General features: G+C 42.3%; 1 protein-coding gene across 3 annotated transcripts in view; it reads left to right on the top strand.

Moving 5' to 3' along the window:
- APOOL (apolipoprotein O like) overlaps nucleotides 1-24,757 on the top strand; it is a 47,102-nt gene extending 22,345 nt beyond the window's left edge. For 2 of the 3 annotated variants that reach the window (XM_032765476.2, XM_075068743.1), the window contains exons 4-9: nucleotides 4,875-4,929; nucleotides 7,753-7,851; nucleotides 10,300-10,391; nucleotides 11,864-11,980; nucleotides 20,687-20,882; nucleotides 24,013-24,757. In XM_032765476.2, coding sequence (XP_032621367.1) covers nucleotides 4,875-4,929; nucleotides 7,753-7,851; nucleotides 10,300-10,391; nucleotides 11,864-11,980; nucleotides 20,687-20,882; nucleotides 24,013-24,110 — 657 coding nt within the window. In that variant the 3' untranslated portion in view covers nucleotides 24,111-24,757. The remainder of the gene's footprint in view (nucleotides 1-4,874; nucleotides 4,930-7,752; nucleotides 7,852-10,299; nucleotides 10,392-11,863; nucleotides 11,981-20,686; nucleotides 20,883-24,012) is intronic. The other variant, XM_032765477.2, reaches the window with a different exon arrangement.
- Nucleotides 24,758-25,927: the final 1,170 nt, after the last annotated feature.

Here is a 25,927-nt window from a genome sequence, read left to right as displayed (position 1 = left end):
CATGGCTCTCTCTCAACCCTCTTCCCTTCTGGAATCATGGGTGCCAGACCTGGATATAGTATTCCAGCAGCAATTGCCAGAGCCAAATAAAGAGGTAAAATAACCTCTCCTACTTGAGATTCCCCTCTGTATACATCCCAGGATTGCATTAGCTTTTTTGACCACGGCATCGCACTGGGAGCTCATGTTGAGCTGATTTTCCACCATAACCCCAGATGTCATTCAAAGTCCTTGCTTCCCAGGACAGAGTCCCACATCAAGTAAAATATGGCCTACATTCTTTGTTTAGAGGTATACATTTACATTGCACCAAAATAAAACACAAATTGTTGGGTTGCACCCAGTTTACCAAGTGATCCAGATTGCTCTGAATCAATGAGCTGTTCTCTTCATTATTTACCACTCACCCAATTTTTATCAGATTTTATTAGTTAGTGATTATTTTGTTTTCTTCCAGGTCCTTGTTAAAAATGTTTAATAATAAAGGGCCAAAAGCCACTCCCTGCTGGATCCACACTGGCAACAATCCTACTTGATTATGATTCCCCATTTACAGTTACATTTTGAGACCTATCATTTAGCCTGTTTTTAATCCATTTAATGTGTGCCGTGTTAATTTTACATCATTCTAGCTTTTTAATCAAGATGTCTCACGGTACCAAGTCAAACCTCTTAAAGAAGTGTATTATATCAACACTATTACCTTTATCAACCAAACTTGTAATCTCATAAAAAAAGATATTAAGTAAGTTGGCAGGTTCTAGTTTCTTTAAACCCATAATGATTTACATTAATTATATTACTCTCCTTTAATTCTTCATTAATCACCTCCCATATCAACTGCTCCATTATCTTGCCAAAGATCAATGTTAAGCTAACTGGCCTGTAATTACCTGGAGCATCCCATTTACCCTGTTTAAAAATGGGTACAGCACTGGCTTTCTTCCGGTCTTCTGGAACACTCGTGGTGCTGCAAGACTTATTGAAAATTAACGTTAATGGTCCAGTGAGCTGCTCAACTAGCACTTTTAAAACTCTTGGATGCAAGTTATCCAGACCTGCTGATTTAAAAAGTCTGACTTTACTAGCTTCTGTTTAACATTCTCCAGATATGCTGGTGGAATGGAAAGTATGTTATCACTATATGATGAAACTGTGTCATCTGTGTTTCCCCAAATGCAGAACAAATTTGTACTGAACACTTCTACCTTTTCTGATTATTATTGATGATTCTACCATTCCCATTTAGTAATGGACTAATGTCATTGTCAGATTCTTTTTGTTCCTAATATATTTTAAAAACTCCTTATTGTCTCTAAGTCTACTGGCAATAAAATTCTTGTATCCTTTGACTTCCCTTATCAATTTTCTGCAGTTCCTAACTTGTGATTTATATTCATTACTATCAACTCCCTCTTTCTTCCATTTGGTATTTATTATTTTTTTATTTAGACCCTTGGAGCAAAACTTTCAAAAGCATCTAAATGACTTGAGTCCCATGTTCAGAGAGCCTCTAAATCACATAGGCACTTTGGAAAATGTAACCATAATCATTGTCATCAGTACTTACTCAAGGTCAAATCCTGATTCCATTTAAATCAATGGGAGATTTCACTGAAACAAGGATTTGGTCCTAAAGCATTCACAATTAAAGTATCATACTTTTTCTGTGTATTAGCTTAAACAGTTTCTAAAGTGGTTTTTAGTATTTCAGTGCTTGAATAGCAGTGACCCCTTGTGGTATAAATTCAAAAACTGATTGCAACAAAATTTCTCATAAAAGAAATAGAATTATACCTTATAATCTGAAGTTAATAGATATTCTGAAGCGTGTGCGGTGTACTAATTCTCGCTATGCTTAGTAAGCCTCACTATGATGATTCAAATTATAGGCTATCAGACTATATCTTCCCATACTACTTCAAGAAAAATGTTAAATATGAATTTTGCTGTGGACTAGTACATGTGAACGGTTCTCTTGTTGGATGTCAATAGGATTAACTGGTAAATTACTTTCTGAGGCTAGGTTGCACATCTGACTGAACTATATCACTGAACGCAAATAGCTCAATGCAAATCGCTATTGTACGTCATGTAGTCTTTGTTTATAGAGGAGTTAAACATTAGGTGTAACTGCACATAGAGAAGTTGGGCTTTTTCCCTACCAGCATAACTTTACTATATGGGAAAAATCAATTTTGAATAATATTATATTAAATAATATTACATTCAATATTTCAGATACAGTGAAGAATAAGTTTTTACATCTGAGTGCTCTATTTTTTTGCTCCCTAGGTTATTTTTTTTTAAATTACTGTACAATTTTTTTTTCAGGGAATGCCATGGTTGTGTTGAAATTTGGAAAAACTTTCAGTATGTAGAAGAGCAATTGAGGGATGGGGGTTAAAAGATACTATCTGTCACGGTTTCAGGGGAACTGCCTGTGTATCCCCCTCTGTGGAGTGTCCAGTCAAGTCTCCAGCTGTTACCTTTCTCTGGGCAGGGACCCGTGTCCCACTCCTTTGTGACTGGAGTTTTAAGCTGCACAGCTCCCTGCCTTACACTGCAATATCCCCAGCACGACAGTCAGCCTAAAGGCCAGCACTTGTGTGTTGTTTTCTCTCTCAAGGCTATGAACAGGGTATTGCCAGCCGTCACAAGCTACCACACAGCTCCGTCTAAGCAAGCACATTTATTCTTAAGGTAAAAGCATAATAAAAACAATAAATAGATTTAAGCACACACTAACCATACCAATCATCACCCGTCAGCATTATGGGGCCCGCATAGGCCAAAGTCTTTCTAACCTTACCACAAGGGATTAGGGCCCATACAGGACAGTAGGTCCTGTCAATTTGCTGGATCAGAAAGAAAGTCCTGGGTCTGTTTAAACACTGCCTTTTTATTCCCAAACCTCTTTCTCTCTCTGTGGGTCTCTGGAAAACCCGGTTTTAACCAGTATGTGGAAGCCTCCCAATGAGTGGTAGCTCTTTGGAGATGTTTATAAACTGAGTGATTCACCTTTACCACCACTACCCCACACACTGTTCTTAGTTAAGAACATAACAGCCATACTGGGTCAGACCAAAGGTCTATCTAGCCTAGTATCCTGTCTTCCAACAGCAGCCAATGCCCAGTGCCCCAGAGGGAATGAACAGAACAGTTAATCACCAATTGATCCGTTACCCATTCCCAAATTCTGGCAAACAGAGGCTAGGGACACTATCCCTGCCCATCCTGGCTAATAGCTGTTGATGGACTATCCTTCATGAATGTATCTAGTTATTTTTTAAACCCTATTATAGTCTTGGCCTTCACAACATCCTCTGGCACGGAGTTCCACAAGTTGACTTCCTTTTGTTTGTTTGTTTTAAACCTACTGTATATTCATTTTATTTGGTGGCCCCTAGTTCTTGTATTATGAGAAGGAGTAAATAACACTTCCTTATTTACTTTCTCCACACCAGTCACGATTTTATAGACCTCTATCATATCCCCCTTAGTCATCTCTTTTCGAAGATGAAAAGTCACAGTCTCATTAATCTCTCCTCATAAAGCAACTGTTCCATACCCCTAATCATTTCTATTACCCTTTTCTGAACCTTTTCCAAGTCCAGTATCTTTTTTGAGATGGGGTGAACACATCTGCATGCAGTATTCAACATGTGGGTGTATCATGGATTTATATAGAGGCAATATGATATTTTCTGTCTTATTATCTATCCCTTTCTTAATGATTCCCAACATTCCGTTTGCTTGTTTGACTGCCTCTGCACATGGAGTCATGTTTTCAGAAAACTATCCACAATGACTCCAAGATCTCTTTCTTGAATAGTAACAGCTACTTTAGACCCCATCATTTTATATGTATAGTTGGGATTATGTTTTTAAATGTGCATTACTTTGCATTTATCAACATTGAATTTCATCTGCCATTTTGTTGCCCAATTACCCAGTTTTGAGAGATCCTTTTGTTGCTCTTTGTGGTCTGCCTGGGACTTAACTATCGTGAGTAGTTTTGTATCATCTGCAAATTTTGCCACCTCACTGTTTACCCCTTTTTCCAGTTCATTTATGAATATGGCCAGTACAGACCCCTAGGGGACACTACTATTTACCTCTCTCCATTTTGAAAACTGACCATTTATCCCTACCCTTTGTTTCCTAACTTTTAACCAGTTATCATAGAATATCAGGATTGGAAGGGACCTTCAGGAGGTCATCTAGTCAAATCCTCTGCTCAAAACAGGACCAATCCCCAGACAGAGTTTTGCCCCAGATCCCTAAATGGCCCCCCTCAGAGATTGAGCTCACAACCTTAGGTTTAGCAGGCCAATGCTCAAACCACTGAGCTATCCCTCCCCAATCCATGGGAAGCCCTCGCCTCTTATCTTATGACTGCTTACTTTGCTTAAGAGCCTTTGGTGAGGACCTTGTCAAAGGCTTTCTGAAAATCTAAATACACTACATCCTCCTTGTCCACATGCTTGGACGTGCTCTGTTCCTGGCAGAGGTGTAGCAGCCTTTCCCATCTGGAGCTATATACAGTCCCTGGCCCACAATGGTGTATAAACCATTCATATGCTTAATATAATGTGGTCCTCAAAGATATCCACATGGTTGCAATATCTGTCACACCATCTATATATAATTTAAACATACATTGTATGTACAGGGAGCAAAGTAGAAATGTATCTCTGCATTTTTCGTTCTAAAAGCTTTTTGACTGATCTGTTTCTTTTACTTGTTATGTAATTACTCAATCCACTTTGGCCAGAGTGGAAAAGTATGTAGTGTGTTAGTGTTGTATTCATGGCATTGAGGACTTCAACTCAAAAACAGAGTTCATTTTATCTAAATTTTCTTTTGTGTAGGATGCCTATGTCTTTGTTAAAAATGGGATAATGGATTCAATACAGTTTGGAAAAGGTAGGTGAGTCATATAATCAAAATTTAAAACTAGTCTCTTCTTGCTCATTGTTTGGCTATGAAAGTTACAAAGCTGGTTTATACTGGAGAACAGCAAATTCTATCAAAAATATTGATATTGTATTAGAGAAAACACAAGAATCAATAAAACAGAAGGGCTATAAATGCCTTCCCTAGAAGCTGGCTTCATGCTCTTTACCGTAGTCTCTTGTTTGAAAACGAAAAGGAAGCTCCTAATCTCTTTTTGTAATTATGACTAATGTTTGTAATTCCTTTGTTTTTAATATTAGATGACATTTTGAGGCCAAATACTACTCAAGCCCTCAGTAGGTTCAGAAGCTTCTAAATATTAGAGAACTGTCATGTTTCTGCTGCAGGGTTGGATAAAAGGGGAATGGAGCAAGAAGCTCTACATCCCGAGTGTCTGTACGTTCCCAGTGCGCTACATGCTGTAGAATTTTTCTCCCTAGTGCTTTCTCTTAGCAGCACAGAGCATGATTTGGGGAGTGGCATCACATGCTTAAACCTCCATATAGGTGGTGCATAAATAATCCTACCCCTATTACAATCCATAGCTGTAGTAACAGCAGTAGGGTTGCCAACTTCCTAATCGCACAAAACTGAACACCCTTGCCCCGCCCCTTCCCTGAGGTCCAGCCCCCCACTCACTACATTCCCCCTCCCTCAATGGCTTGCTCTCCCCCACCCTCACTCATTTTCACTGGGCTGGGGCAGGGAGTTGGGATGCTGAAGGGAGTGAAGGCTCTAACTGAGGGTGCAGGCTCTGGAGTAGGGTCAGACAGAGCCGTAACAATGAATTTTTGCTCCCGAGGCAAGAGCCAGCTCCAAGCTCTTCGGCGGCAATTCTGTGGCGGGTCCCTGAGTCCCTCTCATTGGGAAGGACCTGACGCCAGATTGCCACCGCCGCTTCATTCATTCTTCGACGGCAAATCGGTGACGGGTCCCCGAGTCCTCCTCTGAGAGAAGGATTCACCACCAAATTGCCGCTGAAGAATAAATAAAGCAGTGGCGGCAATTCGGCAGCAGGTCCTTTCCTCCAAGAGGGACTCAGGGACCCGCTACCAAATTGCTGCCAAAGAAGCGGCGGCGGTAGAGCTGCCGCCAAAGCATCGACGATCACGGTAGACCTACGCCCCTCCGCTTTGCTTGCCCAAGGCAAGTGCCTCACTCGCCTCGCCCTTGTTACAGCACTGGGCCCAGAAATGAGGGGTTCATGGTGTGGGAGGGACTGCAGGCAGGGGCAGCGAGTTGGGGTGTGGGACAGGATGAGGGCTCTGGCTGGAGATGCAGGCTCTAGAGTGGGGCTGGGGGTGGTGCTGAGGGATTCGCAATAAGGAGGGAGGCTGGGGGTTGGGGTGTGGGAGGGGGTATGGGCTCTGGGCTGGGGCCAGGGATGAGGAGTTTGGGGTGTAGGAGGGGGCTCCAGGTTTGGGGAGGCCCAGGGCTGGGACAGGGGGTTGGGGTTCAGGGTGGGGTGTGGGCTTACCTCAGGTGGCTCCCGGTCCGCGGCGCAGTGGGTCTAAGGCAGGCTCCCTGCCTGTTCTGGCTCCGGGCTGTGCCCCGGAAGCAGCCAGCAGATCCATCCCCTAGGCGGGGGGTGGGGGGGCGGCAGGAGGCTCCATGCACTGCTCTCGTCTGCGGACACCTCCCCTCCAGCTCCCATTGGCACTGGTTCCCAGCCAATGGAAGTGCGGAGCCAGTGCTCAGGGCCAGGGCACCACACGGAGCCCCATGGCCCAGCCACTTAGGAGCCGGACCTGCTGGCCACTTCTAGGGTGCAGCATGGTGCCAGGACAGCTACAAACTAGTATCCTTAGTCCTACAGCACTGCCAGCCAAACTTCTAATGGCCTGCTCGGCGGTGCTGACTGGAGCTACCAGGGTCCCTTTTCGAGTGGGCGTTCTGATCGAAAACCGGACACTTGGCAACCCTAAGCAGTAGGGAGGAGGCTACACAGAACTGCTGTATAAGTGAGAAGAATTTCTTTCCCTTTCTTCCTTATTTCAGTTCTCATTTACACTTCACCGTTTGGTCCTAATTCTGGCATTGAAGATAAAAATACTCTTTGTATTAAAGGTGCCTTTCTGAAATTACCAGTGGAAAATAAGTTTCATTAAAAAGAAACAAATGATGGTCCATTGGTTAGGGCACTAGCCTAGGATTTAGATGAGTACGGTTCAGTTCCCTGCTCCACTGCAAGCATTCTGTGTGACCTTGGGCAAGTTTCTCTGTGTTTCAGTTCTATAAAAATGGGGATAATGAAACTTCCGTGTGTCACAGGGGCATTGCGAGAATAAATACAGTAAAGATTGTGAAAGACTTCGAGATCTACTGATGAAAAGCACTATATACTAGTAGTAGTAAAAAAATCAAGAAACACCAGCATAGTGGCATCTCCTTTCACCAATTTTTAAATACATTTTTGACATGCATTGAAAACTGAAAACTCTGTCACTTGCATTAGGAACAAGTGCTAACATTTTAGTAAATAGAAAAGGCTATCTAAAGAGCATCATTGTGAACTTTGTAAAATGTATATTTTATGAATGACACATCAGAATCCTGATACTGCAGTGCTGACTCCCATGTGTCTGCCTGCAAAATAAGTCAGTGGAGCTTGACATGGATGCAGGTATCCGCAGTAGCGGATCCATTTGTAAGACGGGGCCTACCTCAGCATTCAGCTTTTGATAGACATGACTTTACTGCTCTCTCTTAAAATGGGAGAGAGAAAAAAAGAGAAAATTGACTAATCTTCAGTTATTATACCATGGTTGTTTTGATTTTTTTATATATATATAGATACATATGTTTATCTGAAGAATCCGCCTCCAGAATTTCTTCCAAAAGTTACCGTACTTACAATTTCAGGTCTTGCTGGCTTAGTTCTTGCAAGAAAAGGTATGTTTGTTTGTGTGTTTTCAAATGCTGTCAGACTGGTAATTGTATGACACATCTTTAATTTAACATACTCTATTTTATGCTTTCTGCAATTTTTGACTTAAGTTTTGGTAAAAACTTTTTGAACACTTGTGAACAGTTGTTACATAGTTTTAAAAACAAACAAACCAAGATTTCAGATGATTATACTATGTAGAGGTGATACCAGCAGACTTTTCTTCTTTTACAGCTTTGTTTAATTTACTCATTTAAAACAACAATTTTATATGTAATTCTATAATTTTAAGAATTATTTTATTAGAATTATAGGACCCCATTGTGCCATCAGAAATGCCTTAATTTTCTTTGGTAATTTATTAGATTGATTTTAAATCAGCTCACAGTGTAAATGGTCATATTCACAGTTTCTACAGTCAGAGGAAAGGTATGCAAATCTAGAGCCACATGAAAAAGATTCTGTCGAGATTCTGCCAGCAAAGGGATAGGGTTTGAGGAGGAACTTATCCAAATTACTCCTGTACAATACACTCTGCATCACAGAATACCTTCCCCATTCCTTAAAAGGATCAGTATAGGTTGTAGGTGTCTTCCTGGAGAAAGGAACACCTCAAACCTCTCAGTGAACCTCCTGGCCAATTGAGGAGTATTTCTAGTGAACACTGAAGAGTGTCTCTCTCTCTCTCTCTCAGTGCTCCTGGACGAAAGTGATGGTAGTTGTGACATGGAATGTTGAAATGGAGCTGTGTAAGACAGTGGGGAATTGGGTGCACTGACACAGGAACAGAGATGTGCTTGAGAGAAGAGATGTATTCAAAAATCATTGTATTTAATTTTCATAAAATTATGAAATATATATTCAAAATCACCAGACTTAATTTTTGTAAAATTAGGATATAATATTGTAGGCCTTGTATTTCATTATATTACTGTAGAATTTACAAATCTTTCCTTCTGAAATTTTCATAAGAATAAATGTCAGGGAAAATAATGATTTAAATTATGGAAGTTTACAGCAATGTGATTTTTAGGTAAAGCCCCCAACCAATTGAAAGAGAATACTGGGCATAATTGGAACATCACATTTGCAAATGGTCTTTATTTCCTTGGATTTTTAAATAGCCCCAAATCTAAATCTTTCCCCACAGTTTGGATTATACAATGGTAGTATAATTAGAAGGAAGGATTTAAATGGGTTAAGAACCACAGGATGAATTGGGGAAAGGACAGCCTAGATCTAAGGGAGGGATTCCAGAAAGGAATCAAATATGTATAAGTTAAAAGCAAAAACTGGTGAACCAAAGTGCTTGACAATGGAAGATGACCTTGAAAAAATGGGCATTTTTGAAACATGATAGAATGACAATCAATAGGTAATTAAAAATGAGCCACTGTGATTGTTGGAAGGGTCAAAAGAAAAAGTGCTGGAACAATTTGATAAATTTTGACCCCGGTCCACGTGAAACAGCTGGCAGGATCAAGTCCTTAAAGGGCAACAAATCACCAGGACTGGATAGTGTAGATCCAGGGGTAAATTGAAATTGTTAAGGTGCTAGCAAAAATATGCAGCCTCACTAATGTAATGTACTATACACTGAAGAGTAGCAAGTACTTACTTTTACAACAGATGTTGAAGTGTGTAACTGACAAATGACTTTTACTTCAGTACCAGGTAAAATGCTTGAAACAATATTTACAAAGAGTTATATGACATCTACCAGTAGGTGAATATAATACAGACAAAACAGCACAGTTTATTCAAGAAAATGTCCTTCTGTTGTCTGCTAGATTTTAAGTGTGTCAACAAAATAGTGGGTAAAAGAGAACTACTAGATACAATTTATTTGGGCTTTCAAAAACCCGTTGCCAAAGAAACTTAAAGTAAACTTAAACAGTCCTGATAGGAAAGAACTGTCATGGATTAGAAACTAGCTTAGAGACTGTAAACAAAGAGTAGGAATAAGTGATCAGTGTTAACAATAGATTGCATCAGAGATATATAATAGGACAAATGTTTAATACATTCATTAGTGATCTGGAAAAAGTGGGTAAAATTAACATATAACACAAAATTATGTAGGATAGTTAGGAACACAGAAGGTTGTGAGTATTCATAAAAGCCTGAGAGAGCCTGGCGGTTGGGTAGCATGATGGCAGAGGAAACTTGTTAATAAATGCAAGATAATACACATTGGAATTTGAACAAGTTATATAGAAGATTTAATAATATTTCATAATTGAAGATATATCCTCATTTTTTTAATTCAGTAAATTTTACTGAAACATCAGTTGATCCATTGGAATACAGACCCTAACTCTATGCCAGTCATACCTGCGATAGATTTGATCTAGATAGTTGTCAAGAGTCGGAGGTTAAAATTATGTAGCTATCCGATACTATGTTTCATTTGTATCTAGTACCTGTTTAAATTATTTGTCTGGCTTACATAGGTTCTAGAATTAAGAAAATTGCTTACCCGCTGGGACTTACCACATTAGCTGTGTCCGTTTGTTACCCAGCTCAGTCAGTAGTACTTGCTAAGGTAAGTTTTGTTTTGTTCTTTCATAGGGTGAAAATATCAAAATTTTTAATATTTAAGCTGAGTGAGACTGAAATTTTCAACACATCTGCCTTATTTAATTTCCAAGGATATGGAGCTGGCATCAGTTTATACACTATATGTGTGTGTGTATGTGATGCATCACAGTTGTTAATTACTTGTCCATCAGAAACGAATAAAATGGTTGAATTTACTTGACCAATACAGTGCTATATTCTGTATTTAATTCTTACTTGGAGAAAGGAGAGTTTCACTGTTAGATACAATACAGTTAAATTTTTAATTAACAGAAAATTGCATTTTTTAACAGCTACTCATTTTCATGCATTAAAATAATACTGTACAAGAAACTGCCGAATGGATACACAGGTGGCAGTTCTGAAGCTCTTTCTTTTAATGTACATCCAGTGCTGGATCCATGTGAAACAGGGAATTCCCCCTCATTATTTTCTTGTGACTGTCATCTTGAAGTTTATTTGTTGGCTAGCTACTTAAAATGTTGATTTTATGGGCTTAACTATGCTGCCCCGCAGTTTAGCTACAAGGGTATGAATAGCAGTGTGCACCAAAGTGGTGCACTGTAATTCCCCTGTGTGGATGCTGTAGGTGTGAACTAAAATGTTCCTAGTTTACAGAAATGTAGTCCTCTTTAGACAAGACTATGTTAGTGCAAATGAAGAACCTTTCAGTTTGCGCACGTAGTGACCATATGGGGGCGTTTCAGCACAGCACTTTGGTGTACACTGCTATTTATACTCTTACAGTCTGAATGGCAGGGCAGTGTATACATAACCATAGTACCAGAACTTTGTGCATAGTTTTCTGTGAATGAGGAAATAAGCTGCAGCCAAGGAGGATTCTATCTACAGAGCCACTCCACAGATGTTGCTGCAACCTCACAAAGTTTGAATAATTACAGGCTGAATAAGAATTTACAAATTCAGAGCTTTGTGAAGCAGAACAGCACTGTTTGTTAATTTCAGTCAGGTCCTTTTATTTCTTGGTTGTATCTTTCCTCACCATGGGATTTGTTTTAACCGGGCACACATTTTGCTATGATTGTCTTTGCATGAATGAAAAGAATCTAGCTAAAATTAGTCATGTTTTTGTTTCAAGTTTGTAACATACGTATGATATGTCTAACTTTTCTTGCTGTTCCAACCTCCAGTGCATTCATTTATTCAAACCGCTATTCCCTGGTTAAGTTTTAAATCCATTTTGTGTAAATTAATGCACTGCAACCGATTTCCATAACAATTTAAACATGATTTATAATATAAGATTGAGAGTGTGGGGAGATGCATCAAATTTGTGAAATATGGATTTTCTGTCTTCCAGTATTGGAGCTATACAGTTTATTAAAGGAGAATATTTGCTTTACTTAAAATGTTCTGTGAACCCTACCATTTTTAAAGCTTCTTGTTAAAATAATACATTTTAACTAATTAAATTAGATAACAGGGAAAAAAGTATATGATGCAAGCCATCAAACCTATGAAGCAGTAGGATCACTATGGACAAAAAACTCCTCTATGAAAGAAGTACTACTCACACAGAAAGAAGATACCAAGGTAGGTTTTTCCAAAGAATGATCAGTTAGTCATTCAGTTCAATACCTTGGATTGATTTCTGAAATGCAAATTTAAGCAAAAAGATACGTGTGTTTGATACTATTTAATATCACAATGAAGTGTGTTATGAGGCACAAAGGTCCTCATTTTATTGCTGTTGTTGTTTGTTGTTTGTATTATTGTAGCACCTAGGAGTCCCAGTCCTGGACCAGGATTCCATTGAGCTAGGTGCTGTGCAAACACAACAAAAACACAGTCCCTGCCCCAAAGAGCTTACAGTAGAAGTGTTTTTTTTAATTGTTTGAATAGTGTTTGTGACAAATCGCAGATTGATAGACCTTGAGATCTGTTTACTTATACAACATATTCAGCATGCACAACAGCTAGGTGAGCTTCCCTCCACTGCCTTTTTAATAGGCCTCATTGATCTGGAGATGCAACCATAAGAAGAGAGTTCATTTTCCTTATTCAGGCCATGGACCTGCAAACACTTAGACATGCTTATCTTTTCTATCTATGAGTGGCTTCATTGATTTCAGTAGGACTACTCATGGTAACGTAGTTAAGAACACATGTAATTGGTTGCAGGATAAGTCCTTGGCACCTCTGTTGATATCGCTAATGTATGAAAAATGTGATGCTTTTTAGCATGTGGATGCCTATCCAGTGGCAGCTGGCCAGAACATACCTATTTTATTGTGATTAAAAAGTGTAAATAGGACATTTCATTTTAGTGAATAAAAAATGCAGATTTTCCATTGGTTCTGATGATTCCAGGTATTCGTGAATTTGACTTACTCTAGTTTGGAAACATGAATGTTCTGAATGCCAGTTTACAGTTTAAAAAATCTTTTGAGAATGTAGCTGTATATCTGAATATTAATAAATAATTACATCTGAGCAAATATTGGAATTTCTAGCCTGAGGGAAATGCTGATATTTCAACATTTAAAAAAAAAAAAAAGAAAAAATCCCAAATTTGGATGAAAAGTTGAAAGCAATATTTTTCACAAATGGAAAGTTCAAAACAAATTTTTGATTCAGAAATGGTGAAATATTTCATTTCAGCATTTTTGATAGAAACAAAACATTTTGAATCAGTTCAACGTGAAACTGCATTTCCCTATGAGAACACAGACACAAGAAACTTATAGATTTGGACATCTCATGCTCCATTTACTGCAGTGCACCCAGCTCACTGGCCAGACTACATTTCCGCTGATGCACTACACGGCTCAATCAGAGGAGGAGACCACACTGCATCATGGGAGATGTAGTCTGGTTTACAAGTATCAGAGGGGTGGCCGTGTTAGTCTGTATTCACAAAAACAAACCCACTTCTTCAGGTGGTTAGAGACCCAGGTCAGTAGGAGAAAGTAAGTGCACAAAATGCCCAAACTACAACTTGCATGAGGCGTCGAAGCACTATATATGGAAATACAGTTTAATGTTTAATCGATTAGAAATTAAATATTTTGGTTTACTCCAGCAAACAAATATTTTGATATAGCTATTAAAACACTGATATAATTTTTACATTTTTGTTAATCCTCAGTTTTATTTCCATTGACAACCATGAACAGAATTCTGACTGAAGCATATTTTCTTTCAGTTGAATCATGAGAAACTGTTAGGGAAATAAGAACTGTTATGGTAAGAAGAATTATAAACTGTCAGAGTTTTGCTAAATAAAGTCTGTTGTTTCCTAGGCTATATCTACACTATTGCAGTAAGTCAACCTATGCTATGCAACTCCAGCTATGTGAATAACGTAGCTGGAGTTGACTTATCTTAGGTTGAGTTACCACCAGGTCTACACCGCGGGGGGTCGACGGGAGAAAATCTCCTGTTGACTTACTTTACTCTTCTTATCGAGGGTAGAGTACTGGGGTTGACTGGAGAGCGATCTACAGTCAATTTGGCGGGTCTTTACTAGACCCGCTAAATCGACCGCTGGTGGATCGATCTCAGACTGTCGATCCCTGCCATAGCGTAGACCTGCCCCTAAACTGAACAGTTGCTCATCACTAATCAAGAATGATCTGCAAGAGGTTTGTTAGTTATCTTGATCTAAGTGGTTAGTGATAATTCAAACTCCAAGTCTCTTAATTCAGACTCTGGCATTCTCCTGTAAATTCACCAGTTGCTTTGATCTTGTTCTGTGCTTCAGTTTCTCCATCTGTAAAAGGGGATAATGACCTGTCCCCTTCTTTGTGAAGTCTTTTGAGTATCTTGGATGAAAAGCAGTCTATCAAAAGTTCTTCTTCGAGTGATTGCTCATATCCATTCCAGTTAGGTGTGCGCGCGCTGCGTGCACATTTGTTGGAAGATTTTTACCCTAGCAACACTTGGTGGGTAGGCTGGGTGCCCCCTGGAGTGGCGCCGCCATGGTGCCGGATATATACCCCTGCCGACCCAACCGCCCCTCAGTTCCTTCTTACCGCCCGCTCAGCTTAGCTGATCTCCACCTCCCTAGCTTCTCGTAGTTCTTCAATCGTTATTGTGTATATAATTCAATTTTCTGTATTTCTACTTAGCTTTATTAGTTCTTTAACGTAGTTATTGTATGTAGTTAAGAGGGGTTGGGGATTAGCCCTTTCCCCTCACCCGGGGCCCATGCTTGGTTCACCGGGTTTCAAACCCTGCTCGGCTTGTCGCAAGCCGATGCCGACAGGCAATCCTCACGACTCCTGCCTTAAGTGCCTGGGGGAATCCCACCTCACAGATAAGTGCCGCATCTGCAAGGCCTTCAAGCCGCGGACGAAAAAGGAGCGGGCCTTTCATCTCAAACAGCTCTTGATGGAGACAGCCCTTACTCCTCCGCCCTCAGCACCGAGTGCCGGACAGTCCACGCCGGGGAGAAGTGCATCTTCAGCACTGGAGCGCATCGGCACCGCGAAGGCCCCTCGGCACCAACCGTCGCCGGCCCAGAAGCCTGCCCGGCACCGTGCTCTCTCCCCGCGGGTCAAGAGGCACAAGACTCCTGCGACGCCTGTGCCTACGTCGCAGTCAGAGCACCCGCCTAAGTTGGACTGCCCGGCACCGACAGCTGCTGCGGCACCGACAACTTCAGTGCCGTTGATTCCGGCCTCACAAGAGCCATCGATTCCGGTGCTTGACAGCTCCCCGGCACATGCCGTAGTTGAGCTTATTGTTCCCTCCATGCCGGAGACATTCTCTACAGCAAGGGAGCTGATTGCCCTGACAGACCCTGCGCTGCCTCAATCCCCGGCATCGCCGGTGCGGGTTATCCAATCAGTAGGCAAGCCTGCCCTACTGAGACCATCCTCGCTCGGCACCGCTGAAAGGTACCCGACACGATCGAGGTCCCGCTGGCGTTCTTGGTCCCGTCACCGATCTCGGTCCCGACGCCACTCGCAGTCCCGGTACCGCTCTCCATCTCAGTACCGGTCGTACTCGCGGCACCGTTTGAGATTGCGCTCGCCAACTCGATACTCTCGGCACCGATCCAGCTCCCGGCACTGTTCACAGCACCGCACCTCTCGCAGCCGCTCTCGACGTAGAGCTTCGAAGTCCCGGTCAACCTCCCGGCACCACTCCGGTCACAGGTCCCGGTCTCATTCCCGGTACTGGTATGACGCCTGGTACCATTCTCCGGTGCCGCATGGAGAAGACGGATCAACCAGACGCAGAGACCCTTCCCAAGTGGTTTCAGCTCCTCCGTGGCCGTCTCACCATACATCAGTATCATTACACGCGGACAGTGCCTCCTACGCACATGACCGTGATTCGGATACTCACAGCCGAGTCTTCCAAGAGACCCACGGCCCAGACCAGGGACCTCATCAGTGGTCCTTCTGGACACCTTGGGCATATCACCAAGCCCAAGGTGAACCCGCAGTGACATCACGCTCCATTCCATTGGAACACTGGGTGCCAGAGGCCACTGTCAGCCGCCCCACTCCTGCGGGTATGGAAGAAGCTTCCATCCACGCACCGGACCCTCAGGTCCCACCGGTCCCTGACGTCCCCCATGATCAGGAGACCATACAGGACCCACTCGTCCCGGACCTTTCGTCTTCCTCTTCCCCAGATGAAGCGGTAGCAGGGACATCGTCGTCGGGCCACCCTCCAATTGACCTCAGGGCACACCAGGACCTCCTGAGGTGTGTTGCCCTGAATATAAACCTCCAGGTGGAGGAGGTTCCGGAGGTTGAGGACCCCATGGTAGATATACTGTTGGTGGATGCACCAATTCGAATGGCCTTACCGTTCATTCAATCGATTCAAGCTAAGGCAGATACTATCTGGCAATCCCCAGCATCTATTCTGCCCACGGCCAGAGGACTGGAACGGAAGTACATGGTGCTCTCTAAGGGGTACGAATACTTATACATGCACTCTCCTCCCTGCTCACTGGTTGTACAGTCCGTAAATGAACGGGAGTGCCATGGCCAGCAAGCCCCTGCCCCAAAATCTAAGGAGGCTAGGCGCATGGATTTGTTGGGCTGTAAAATCTACTCCGCTGGGGGCCTCCAACTCAGGGTGAGGAATCAGCAAGCCCTTCTTAGAAGGTATAATTACAACACCTGGGAGGCGGTAGGGAAATTCACAGAGCTGCTCCTGCAAGACTTCCGCCAAGAATTTAAGGCACTATTGAAGGAAGGAAAGAAGGTGGCAAGAACTTCTCTCCAGGCCTCGCTGGACGCTGCTGATTCGGCAGCCAGAACTGTGGCCTCTGGAATCGCCATAAGGCATGTATCATGGCTTCAGGTGTCAGGCCTGCCACCTGAACTTCAGCACACTATCCAAGACTTGCCATTCGATGGCCAGGATCTTTTCTCCGAGAAGACGGACCCTAGACTACAGAGTCTGAAAGATAATCGGGTGACTATGCGTTCACTTGGGATACATACACCACAGACTCAATGAAGATCCTTCCACACCCAACCTCAACGCCCTTACCCCTCGCTTAGACCAAGACAGGACTTCGGCAGGAGGCGAGGTCAAGGCAACCGCAGACGACAGTCTGGGCCTCAAGGGGGTCAGAATAATGGTCCCTCCAAGTCAATGATGGGATCCAAACCGAGCTTTTGAAGGTGCGCCCGAGGGCGGTGTACCAGTTGTCTCCCAGGATCCTTTTCAGTTTTACAACCGCCTTTCCCCTTTCCTCCCTGCGTGGACCCAATTAACCTTGGATCGTTGGGTCCTACGCATGGTAGAATTTGGATACCACCTCCAGTTTATTTCACTCCCTCCCTCCCAACCCCCTCCTCGTCCCTCTTCAGGGACCCCTCTCACGAGCAATTCCTCTTGCAAGAGGTACGGACACTCCTTGCTATGGGAGCTATAGAGGAGGTACCGAAGGACTTAAGGAGCAAGGGGTTCTGAGGCCTCAGGCCTTTGCTAGACCTGCGAGGACTGAACAAGTTCATGAAAAAGTTGAAGTTCCGCATGGTATCCCTGGGGACAGTCATCCCATCTTTGGATCCCGGAGACTGGTATGCCGCCCTCAACATGAAGGACACATATTTCCACATTGCCATTTACCCTGTGCACAGACAGTACCTCCGGTTTGTGGTCAACCATCAGCATTTTCAGTTTACGATCCTTCCGTTTGGCCTCTCTACAGCCCCTCAGGTATTCACGAAGTGCATGGCTGTAGTCGCTGCCTCCCTCTGTCGTTGTCGAATACATGTCTTCCCGTACCTCGACGATTGGCTCATTCAGGGGACCTCCGAGGCCCAAGTCACCAGTCATGTGGGCGTCGTCGAGGACCTCTTCATGCGACTAGGCCTGATGGTCAACCTCGAGAAATCTACTCTAGTGCCCACGCAAAGAATAGAGTTCATTGGGGCCATCCTGGACTCCAGTCTCGCAAGGGCCAGTTTACCACAATCCCAATTTCAGGCAATAGTATCAATTATACAAAGCCTTCAAAACTTCCTGACAACTTCGGCTCGCACTTGTCTCAGCCTCCTCGGTAACATGGCTGCCTGCACATTCGTGACCAAGCACGCCAGACTATGTCTGCGTCCCCTTCAAACTTGGCTCGCCTCGGTTTACCGCCCAGCCAAGGACGCCGTAGACATAGTAGTCACCATTCCCCCGAGCATCCTAGGTTCCCTCGACTGGTGGCTGACGCCCTCCCTGGTGTGTGCAGGACTGTCGTTCCATCCGCCACAGCCCACCATGTCCCTGATGACGGACGTGTCATCTCTCGGCTGGGGTGCTCACCTCAGACATCTTTGCACTCAAGGCTTTTGGTCGTCTCAGGAGCTGGCGTTACATATAAATGTCCAAGAACTAAGAGCAGTCCGCCTGGCGTGCCAGGCGTTCCAGCAACACCTACAGGGCCGTTGTGTCCGTTTACAGACAACACAACAGCCATATACTACATAAACAAGCAGGGAGGGACACGATCCTCCCCCCTTTGTCGGGAGGGGATTCAACTATGGGACTTTTGCATAGCCCGCTTGATAGACCTGGTAGCGTCCTTTCTCCCAGGAGTTCGGAACACTCTGGCAGATCAACCAAGCAGATCCTTCCTGTTTCATGAGTGGTCGATTCGTCCAAACATTATACATTCTGTCTTCCAGAAGTGGGGATTTCCCCACATAGACCTCTTCGCTTCCAGCGAGAACAGGAAATGCCAGAGGTACTGCTCCTTCCAGAGTCTCTCCTGGGGTTCGATCTCGGACGCCTTCCTGATTCCGTGGAAGAGCCATCTACTTTACGCCTTTCCACCATTCCCGTTGGTTCGCAAGGTCCTACTAAAGCTCCGCAGGGACAGAGCTCACCTGATTATGATCGCCCCTGCGTGGCCCAGGCAACACTGGTACACCATGTTGCTCGACCTGTCGATAGCCAACCCAATCACTTTGCATCATCATCCAGACCTCATAACTCAAGACCACGGCAGGCTTCACCACCCAGACCTGCAGTCCCTTCACCTCACGGCATGGCTCCTGTGTGGTTAACTCAGTCAGAGTTATGTTGCTCTGCCCCAGTGCAACAAGTACTCCTGGGTAGCAGAAAACCTTCCACTCGGTCTTCATATCTGGCCAAGTGGAAGCGTTTCTCCTGCTGGTGCGAAACGCAAAATGTCTCGATCCCCACCATCCTGGACTACCTCTGGTCTCTCAAACAGCAAGGTCTAGCGGTATCAACCTTGAGGGTGCACTTGGTGGCCATTTCTACCTTCCACCCAGCAGAAAGTGGCCGCTCCGTGTTTTCACACCCTATGGTTTCCAGGTTCCTTAAGGGCTTGGAACGCCTGTACCCCCAAGTACGCCGCCCTGTGCCTATCTGGGACCTCAACCTAGTCTTAACCAGACTTATGTCTCCAACATTTGAGCCGTTGGAAACTTGCTGCTATACTTGTCCTGGACATAGTTTTCCTTGTAGCCATTACATCGGCCAGATGAGTCTCTGAGCTTCAGGCGCTCACGGTGGACCCACTGTATACAGTCTTTCACAAGGACAAGGTGCAGTTGCGACCACACCCAGCATTCCTCCCTAAAGTGGTATCGGCCTTTCATACCAATCAGGACATCTTCCTTCCGGTCTTCTTCCCAAAGCTGCACTCATCATGATGGGAACAACAATTGCACTCCCTAGATGTCCGTAGGACTCTTGCATTTTATATCGAACGGACGAAGCCCTTTCGTAAATTGCCCCAACTCTTTGTTGGAGTGGCAGACTGAATGAAGGGCCTACCTGTCTCCTCCCAGAGGATCTCCTCTTCGGTGACAGCATGCGTCCGCACTTGCTATGACTTGGCTCGTGTTCCCTCGGGCCATCTCACCGCACATTCTGCCAGGGCTCAGGCTTCATCTGCTGCCTTCCTGGCTCACGTACCATCCAGGAAATATGTCGCACAGCTACCTGGTCCTCGGTCCACACCTTTGCTTCACATTATGCTCTGGTTCAACTGTCTAGAGATGATGCAGCATTTGGCTCAGCAGTTTTGCACTCTCCCACATCTCACTCCGACCCCATCGCCTAGGTAAGTGTTGGGAATCACCTAACTGGAATGGATATGAGCAATCACTTGAAGAAGAAAAGACAGTTACTCACCTTTGTAACTGTTGTTCTTTGAGATGTGTTGCTCGTATCCATTCCAAACCCGCTCTCCTTCCCCACTGTCGGAGTAGCTGGTAAGAAGGAACTGAGGGGTGGTTGGGTCGGCAGGGGTATATATCCGGCGCCATGGCGGCGTCACTCCAGGGGGCACCCAGCCGACCCACCGAGTGTTGCTAGAGTAAAAGTCTTCCGACGAATGTGCACGCGGTGCGTGCACACCTAACTGGAATGGATATGAGCAACACATCTCGAAGAACAACAGTTACAAAGGTGAGTAACCGTCTTTTAGTAGTAGTATTCATTAACCATTAAGCAAGCTTCCAGACATCAAACTGAAGTTCCTTGTATCTTGATAGTATTCAGAAATGCATCTTCTGTCCCCTTATTGTGGTGCCTATTTTATGCAAACAACCTCAACATCATCAGGGAATATTGTCAATTATTTGAATCTAACATGAAGTGAATTGAGGCATATAGTAAACTAATTTCTTTTGGCATATTTCTGTGTATCTGGTATGAAAGTTTGTACACACAGAATGCATATCTGGAAATAATTTATTAAAATGTGACAGTTCTTTTGTAATTTCCTTTATCAACAATATAATAAACATACACCTAAATATTGTTCTGTTTTGTTTGTTTGGTTCATTTGCAATTTAGCCTGGTTCACATGTGCAACAAGTTCCAGAACCAGCTGTGGGAGAGGATAAAAGTGCAGAGATTAAAAAAACAACTCCTGATTCTGAGGTTAAGTCAAAACCACTTGCTGTAACAGATTCTCCTGTAATGAAGATTCAGAGTTCAAAAGATCCGGTGCCTTTGCCTGCAGAAATAAAAGTGCCAAATGTCATTTCAGGTACGAAACTCAAATTAGCATCAACTGCAGTGAATTGTGAATTATTTAATGTTATTTTCATTATTCTTTTTTTTAAAAGCAACTCTAGCAGGCCTGTCAAATTTAGCTTTCTAATGTGGTAAACTCCATAAAATTTAGTATGCTATATCAAGAGCCCAAAGAGATGATAGGTCCTACAATGTGGACCACACCTCAGTAAAGAATATGTATTGTGGACCACTTCCCATTCTTAATCATGTGGACCCTTCTTTCTGTCAGTTGCACATCTTCTCTATGGAAATTTCAGCATTTGCTTTTGTAAAAAGATAATATTGCTTGAAGGTAACATCTGTTTCCTCACGTCAGCTTACTTGTGAAGGCAACTAGTGTGGCTTCTCCTTGTTTCCAGTGGCTTTTACAGGCATCCTGTCTCTCTTGTAGTGAAATATCTAGGTATCTGTAAAAACAGCTGGAAACAAAAGAGGAGATCCAGCACCAGGTGATCAGCCATCCATCTAGGGGCCACAGGTTTGAGAGCTACTACCCTAGGGCATTGACGAAGCACACACAATTTATATGTGAAGCATTGTATTTGATTTTCACTAGTTCTTAACTATGTTGCTTTTTATGCATCTTAAGTAATCAATAAGGGATCCATTGCATGGCATGCTGATAGTGAAAAATCCTTGAATGTGTTCATAATTAACAACTCAATCCATATAGTGACATTTAAGTGAAATTATCATGTCCTTCTGTCAGTAATAATCATTTCCCTAGTAATCAAGAAAAGTGGTATTGGCCTTATCTAGTAAAACAGAGCTTTCCCTACCACTGATAACGTGAATTTTAATTTGAAAATATTAAGTTCTTCCAATATCCTCCTATCACCTTTTAAGCATGCATATCTGTTTTTATATAACCAAACATAGCACGTTAGGGGCTTGCTATTAAAATGTATTGTTGTTTGTTTTCATCCTCATTACAATTCCCAGGGATACCCATGATATTGAGGCACCTTGCTATCACCTGTCCTCACTGTGAGGAATGCTGGTCTGTGACTCCTGTGGTTCAGCCTCTAGCACCACAAGCACTGCCTTCCAGGCCTCTGCAGGCCCCGCTCTTTCTTTACAGCTTAATGATGGGCACGCTCCAATCTCTGAGTCCTCCAAGCATCTCCCTGAAGTACCCATTCCCTGGCCCAGTGGATACTTACAGAATTCACTGATCCTCTGCTCACAAAGGAACAGTACAGCCAGCTTACCAGTTATACCTTATCAGAGCTCCGCTTAACACACAGCACTTAGATATGTTTATGGTAAAAACAAGATGTTTATTTAACAAAGAGCAAAGGTTCAAGTGATAGCAAGTAGAAATATTGGAGAAAAATGGTTACATATAAAACAAAATCCTGACATGCAGTCTAGAGCCTAGATTTAATTAACAAAAAAAAAAAAAAAACCTTGTCAAATCCAGTTTAGCTCACCCAAAAGTCTTTCCAGCATTTTTCAGCCAGACTTGATTGTGATCCTTTTCTCATGAACCAAATACACTGTCAGTCTAGGTGAAGCATAACAGGGTGTACCTCTGCATCCCAGACATGTCCCATGATCCATTGTCTTCACTTGTAAACATGGTAGCCTCTGCTGCTTATTTTTTTCCTGTCTAGAATCGCCCCTGGAGACTTTTCATCTCTTGATCAGACTAAATCGGCTTTCATTGTGAAGTATACAATACTCGCTCCTATAAAGTCGGACAGGTAGATAAGCATCTCTGCCTGAAAAAAACTTATTTAACACCTTCTGGTGACCAGCTCCAACTCACAGACCATAACTTTGTGTGTATATATACATAACTCCTTACATGTTATCTGTACGTACGTTCCACAGTGATTACAGTGGTCAATGTGACACAAGCTTTCAGTAGAGACTTTACATGACTCCCTTTGATGAACTGTTATGTAGAGTTTGGGACCAGGGGATCCCTGTAATCCTGTGCACCCCATGCCCTCTTTTGAGTTGGCACTAGGAGGTCCCTGGGTGACATGTCCCGCTATACGACCTTTAACATATGAATCCTTTTTTTAATCCCGAGTTGCTCCTTTATTTTCCCTTTTTCAGTTTGTAGAATTATTGGGTCTCTTGATACATAACTTTTTCAGTCCCTTCGGCTCTCACTCTTTCTTTCATATTAAACATATATACTTATACAAGTTGAAAGGTAAAGTAAAGATTTTCCTGTTTGTCACCACATTTCCAGGTGGAAGCCATTCCGTTTCCCCAGTGGAGCCAATAGATTTCTATCTTTTTGGCTCAGATGGGCTGGATGGGGTTCACATTTCATAAACTCTACACGTTGTTTGGGAGAGTCACTTCGTACAAGGCATTCCCTTTGCCTCTCTTCCCTGCACTGTGTGTGTTGCCTCTACATTTTAATAAACTTACAAAATCACCAATAAAGTCAAATTGTGTGAATTTATTTGCACTAATTTAGGCCTAGATAATCCGTCTGTGATCTAGCTCATAGTATGGTGCAGTGAGTTGTTCAGCTTGCCCCCTGGACCAGCTGTGAGGGAGATAGTGACTGAGTCACTATCTGCTTCTCAGTCTCCCCATTGCTCTGGAAAAGTACTAAACTGATCCTGTTACTACATACTCTGCACAGTGTGCTCCTGGAGGGAGAGTCAAGGTTCTGTCTGCTTCTCAATTTGTCTCATTCATTACTTCCCATCTGCAGGAGGGCGGGATGTAGCAGCTCTGCAGAGCCTGCTGCCCCAGAAAGCAGCAGTATGGTGTAAAGGAGAGCCTTACACACTACCCTCTTTTCTCTTGTGCCAGTGCTCAGGGCATGCCATCATCAGGCTTTTAATAGATTACTTTGTAATTATGAAAACAATTTAGTGATGAGTTTGTCAGATATTGGAGATCTTTCAAATGTTTCTATTACTTCCTGTGATTTTTCGTTGCGCGGCAACAACTTGCCTGCATTATTCCCACCAATGTAATTTACAATTAATTTATAACTGTAGAGCACTTTATTATAATGCTTGAATGTTCACACTATCAGTATGTATAACTTCTGAATAAGCATTTTTTTTAAAAAAAAGTTTTTATGCCTTTATTATAATTTTATTTCATTTTAATATCTTTAACAGATGTAGCGAAGACAGCAAAATTTAAGTTTGACCCCAGGCTTATGGACCATGGTCAGTCTAGCCCAGAGGATGTGGATATGTACAGTACTAGAAGCTAAGGCACCAATTTACAAATATTGGGAAGTACTAACAATAGCAAAGAAAAATGGAAGGATTATGCAATGTATCATTGTACCTAATGTGGTATAATTTAATCAGGTATTTTCTTAAATCCCAATATATACACTCAATCTACTTTGTCCTTGTTGTTTACTGTGTATTGTTTCTTACTACCTATAAGCAATTAAATATTTTAATTTCTTTGAACAGTAATTACCTGTTTGACACTGAGAATTATATTTCTCTCAATATGTGCTTACAATGGGGTATATCAGGATTGTCAGTGTCAAGTTGTTAATAAACATAAATCACCTTTATAAGGGACGGGTTTGAACGTGTAAATGTATTTCTGTCCTTCAGCTCCTTAGTTGTTCAAAGACAGTAAAAGAGTTATCTGGTCATCTTTTTATTGTTGTCCCCCTTCTCACTCACTTCCAGCTCTGGAATGTTATGGGCAAATGATAGCATTTGGCATCTATGTTGGCTCAAATATCTTAGTAGTCTGAGCATTCATAATATAAAAGAAACCAGCTGTCATTGTTGTACTCTCTTTAAGATTTATGTAAGCTAACTCCTTTTGTAAAAATCACTGCTGTTAACTTCTTCCACTGAGGTAACTAGAATAGAAAATAAATTTTGTTCTGCATGTGTGTAGCATTCCTGATTTAAAAGTAATGTTTAAAGTGAAAAGGAAAAATTGGGGCTAGTCTTCAAAGCATTTCTTGTAGACCACACATTAGTTTTCAGTCAACCTTTAATAACATATACTGATGTTTATTTAGTTGCTTTTCAGCTCCATCAGCTCTAGCCCATGATACTGGTACTGTTTGTGCTAATGTGGAATATATTAGCAAATTATGGCAGGAATGTTGGGCATGTTAGTGACACAGAGGTTAAAACAGGCAGTTATACTATTGGATGAAAGTTTACTCTCACAGCTTAACTTAAAAAAAGAATAAAAAGTTGTGGTTAGTAAGGATAAAACCAAGGTCCACAGTCTGTTTTGAAGCATGCATACCAGAGCCCATTGACCTCAGTGGGATTTCTGTGAATGTAAGAATGAGCAAATATTTAGAGTGAATTTTTCATTCTAGTAAAATTTTAACATGATAAAGTGCTTTGAGACAAAATTGACATCCTTTTTAAGGACTGTTTGTTTGACTTATGAGGAATAGCATGTTCTGGCACTATAGAGTTATTGCTGTCATTTATGGAGCAGAACATATACACAATTCTTTGCCTCTTGAAGTAGTTATTAGTAGTTTTGCCTATGTCACATATGTCAACAGTTTAGTGTCAACATAAAACATCAACATACATACATACATAAAAAAAAATGTGAAAAGTAGTTTGTGCCTATGGCTAGCAGCCTCTTTTTTAAAAAAACAACATGGCTGTTTCAGTAAAGAAAACAAAAAAACCAAAAATACCTAAAATACTGAGTTCCTGTTAAGTGGCTAAGGTCTCAACCCTGCAAACTGTTTTGTGTGCATAATTTACACACCATGAGTATTCCTATTGAATCCAACATGAAAGTGTAGTGATTTCAATATCTGGCTAGTCAAGGATCAGATGAATTTATTCGGACTACTCAAAGTCATAAAGTTATTCATGTGTCTTTGCATGCTTGTGCTCTAAGAGTCTACAACAGTGGGACAATACAAGATATATATTATTTCTTGTTCTTCTGAAATTGAATCTCACCTAACTGAGGAAAATAATAGATTAGAAGAGGAAATGCAGTTCAATTTTCTATGTGAAACTTAGAGGTAAATTTTTAAAGAGAGAGTGATTTAGCCACAAGATATCCATTAGT

Source organism: Chelonoidis abingdonii, chromosome 8 (genome assembly GCF_003597395.2).
Source record: "Chelonoidis abingdonii isolate Lonesome George chromosome 8, CheloAbing_2.0, whole genome shotgun sequence".
In the NCBI taxonomy this organism is placed as follows: domain Eukaryota; kingdom Metazoa; phylum Chordata; order Testudines; family Testudinidae; genus Chelonoidis; species Chelonoidis abingdonii.
The sequence above is the reverse complement of the archived record's forward strand: the minus strand, read 5'-3'. Positions and strand labels throughout refer to the sequence as shown.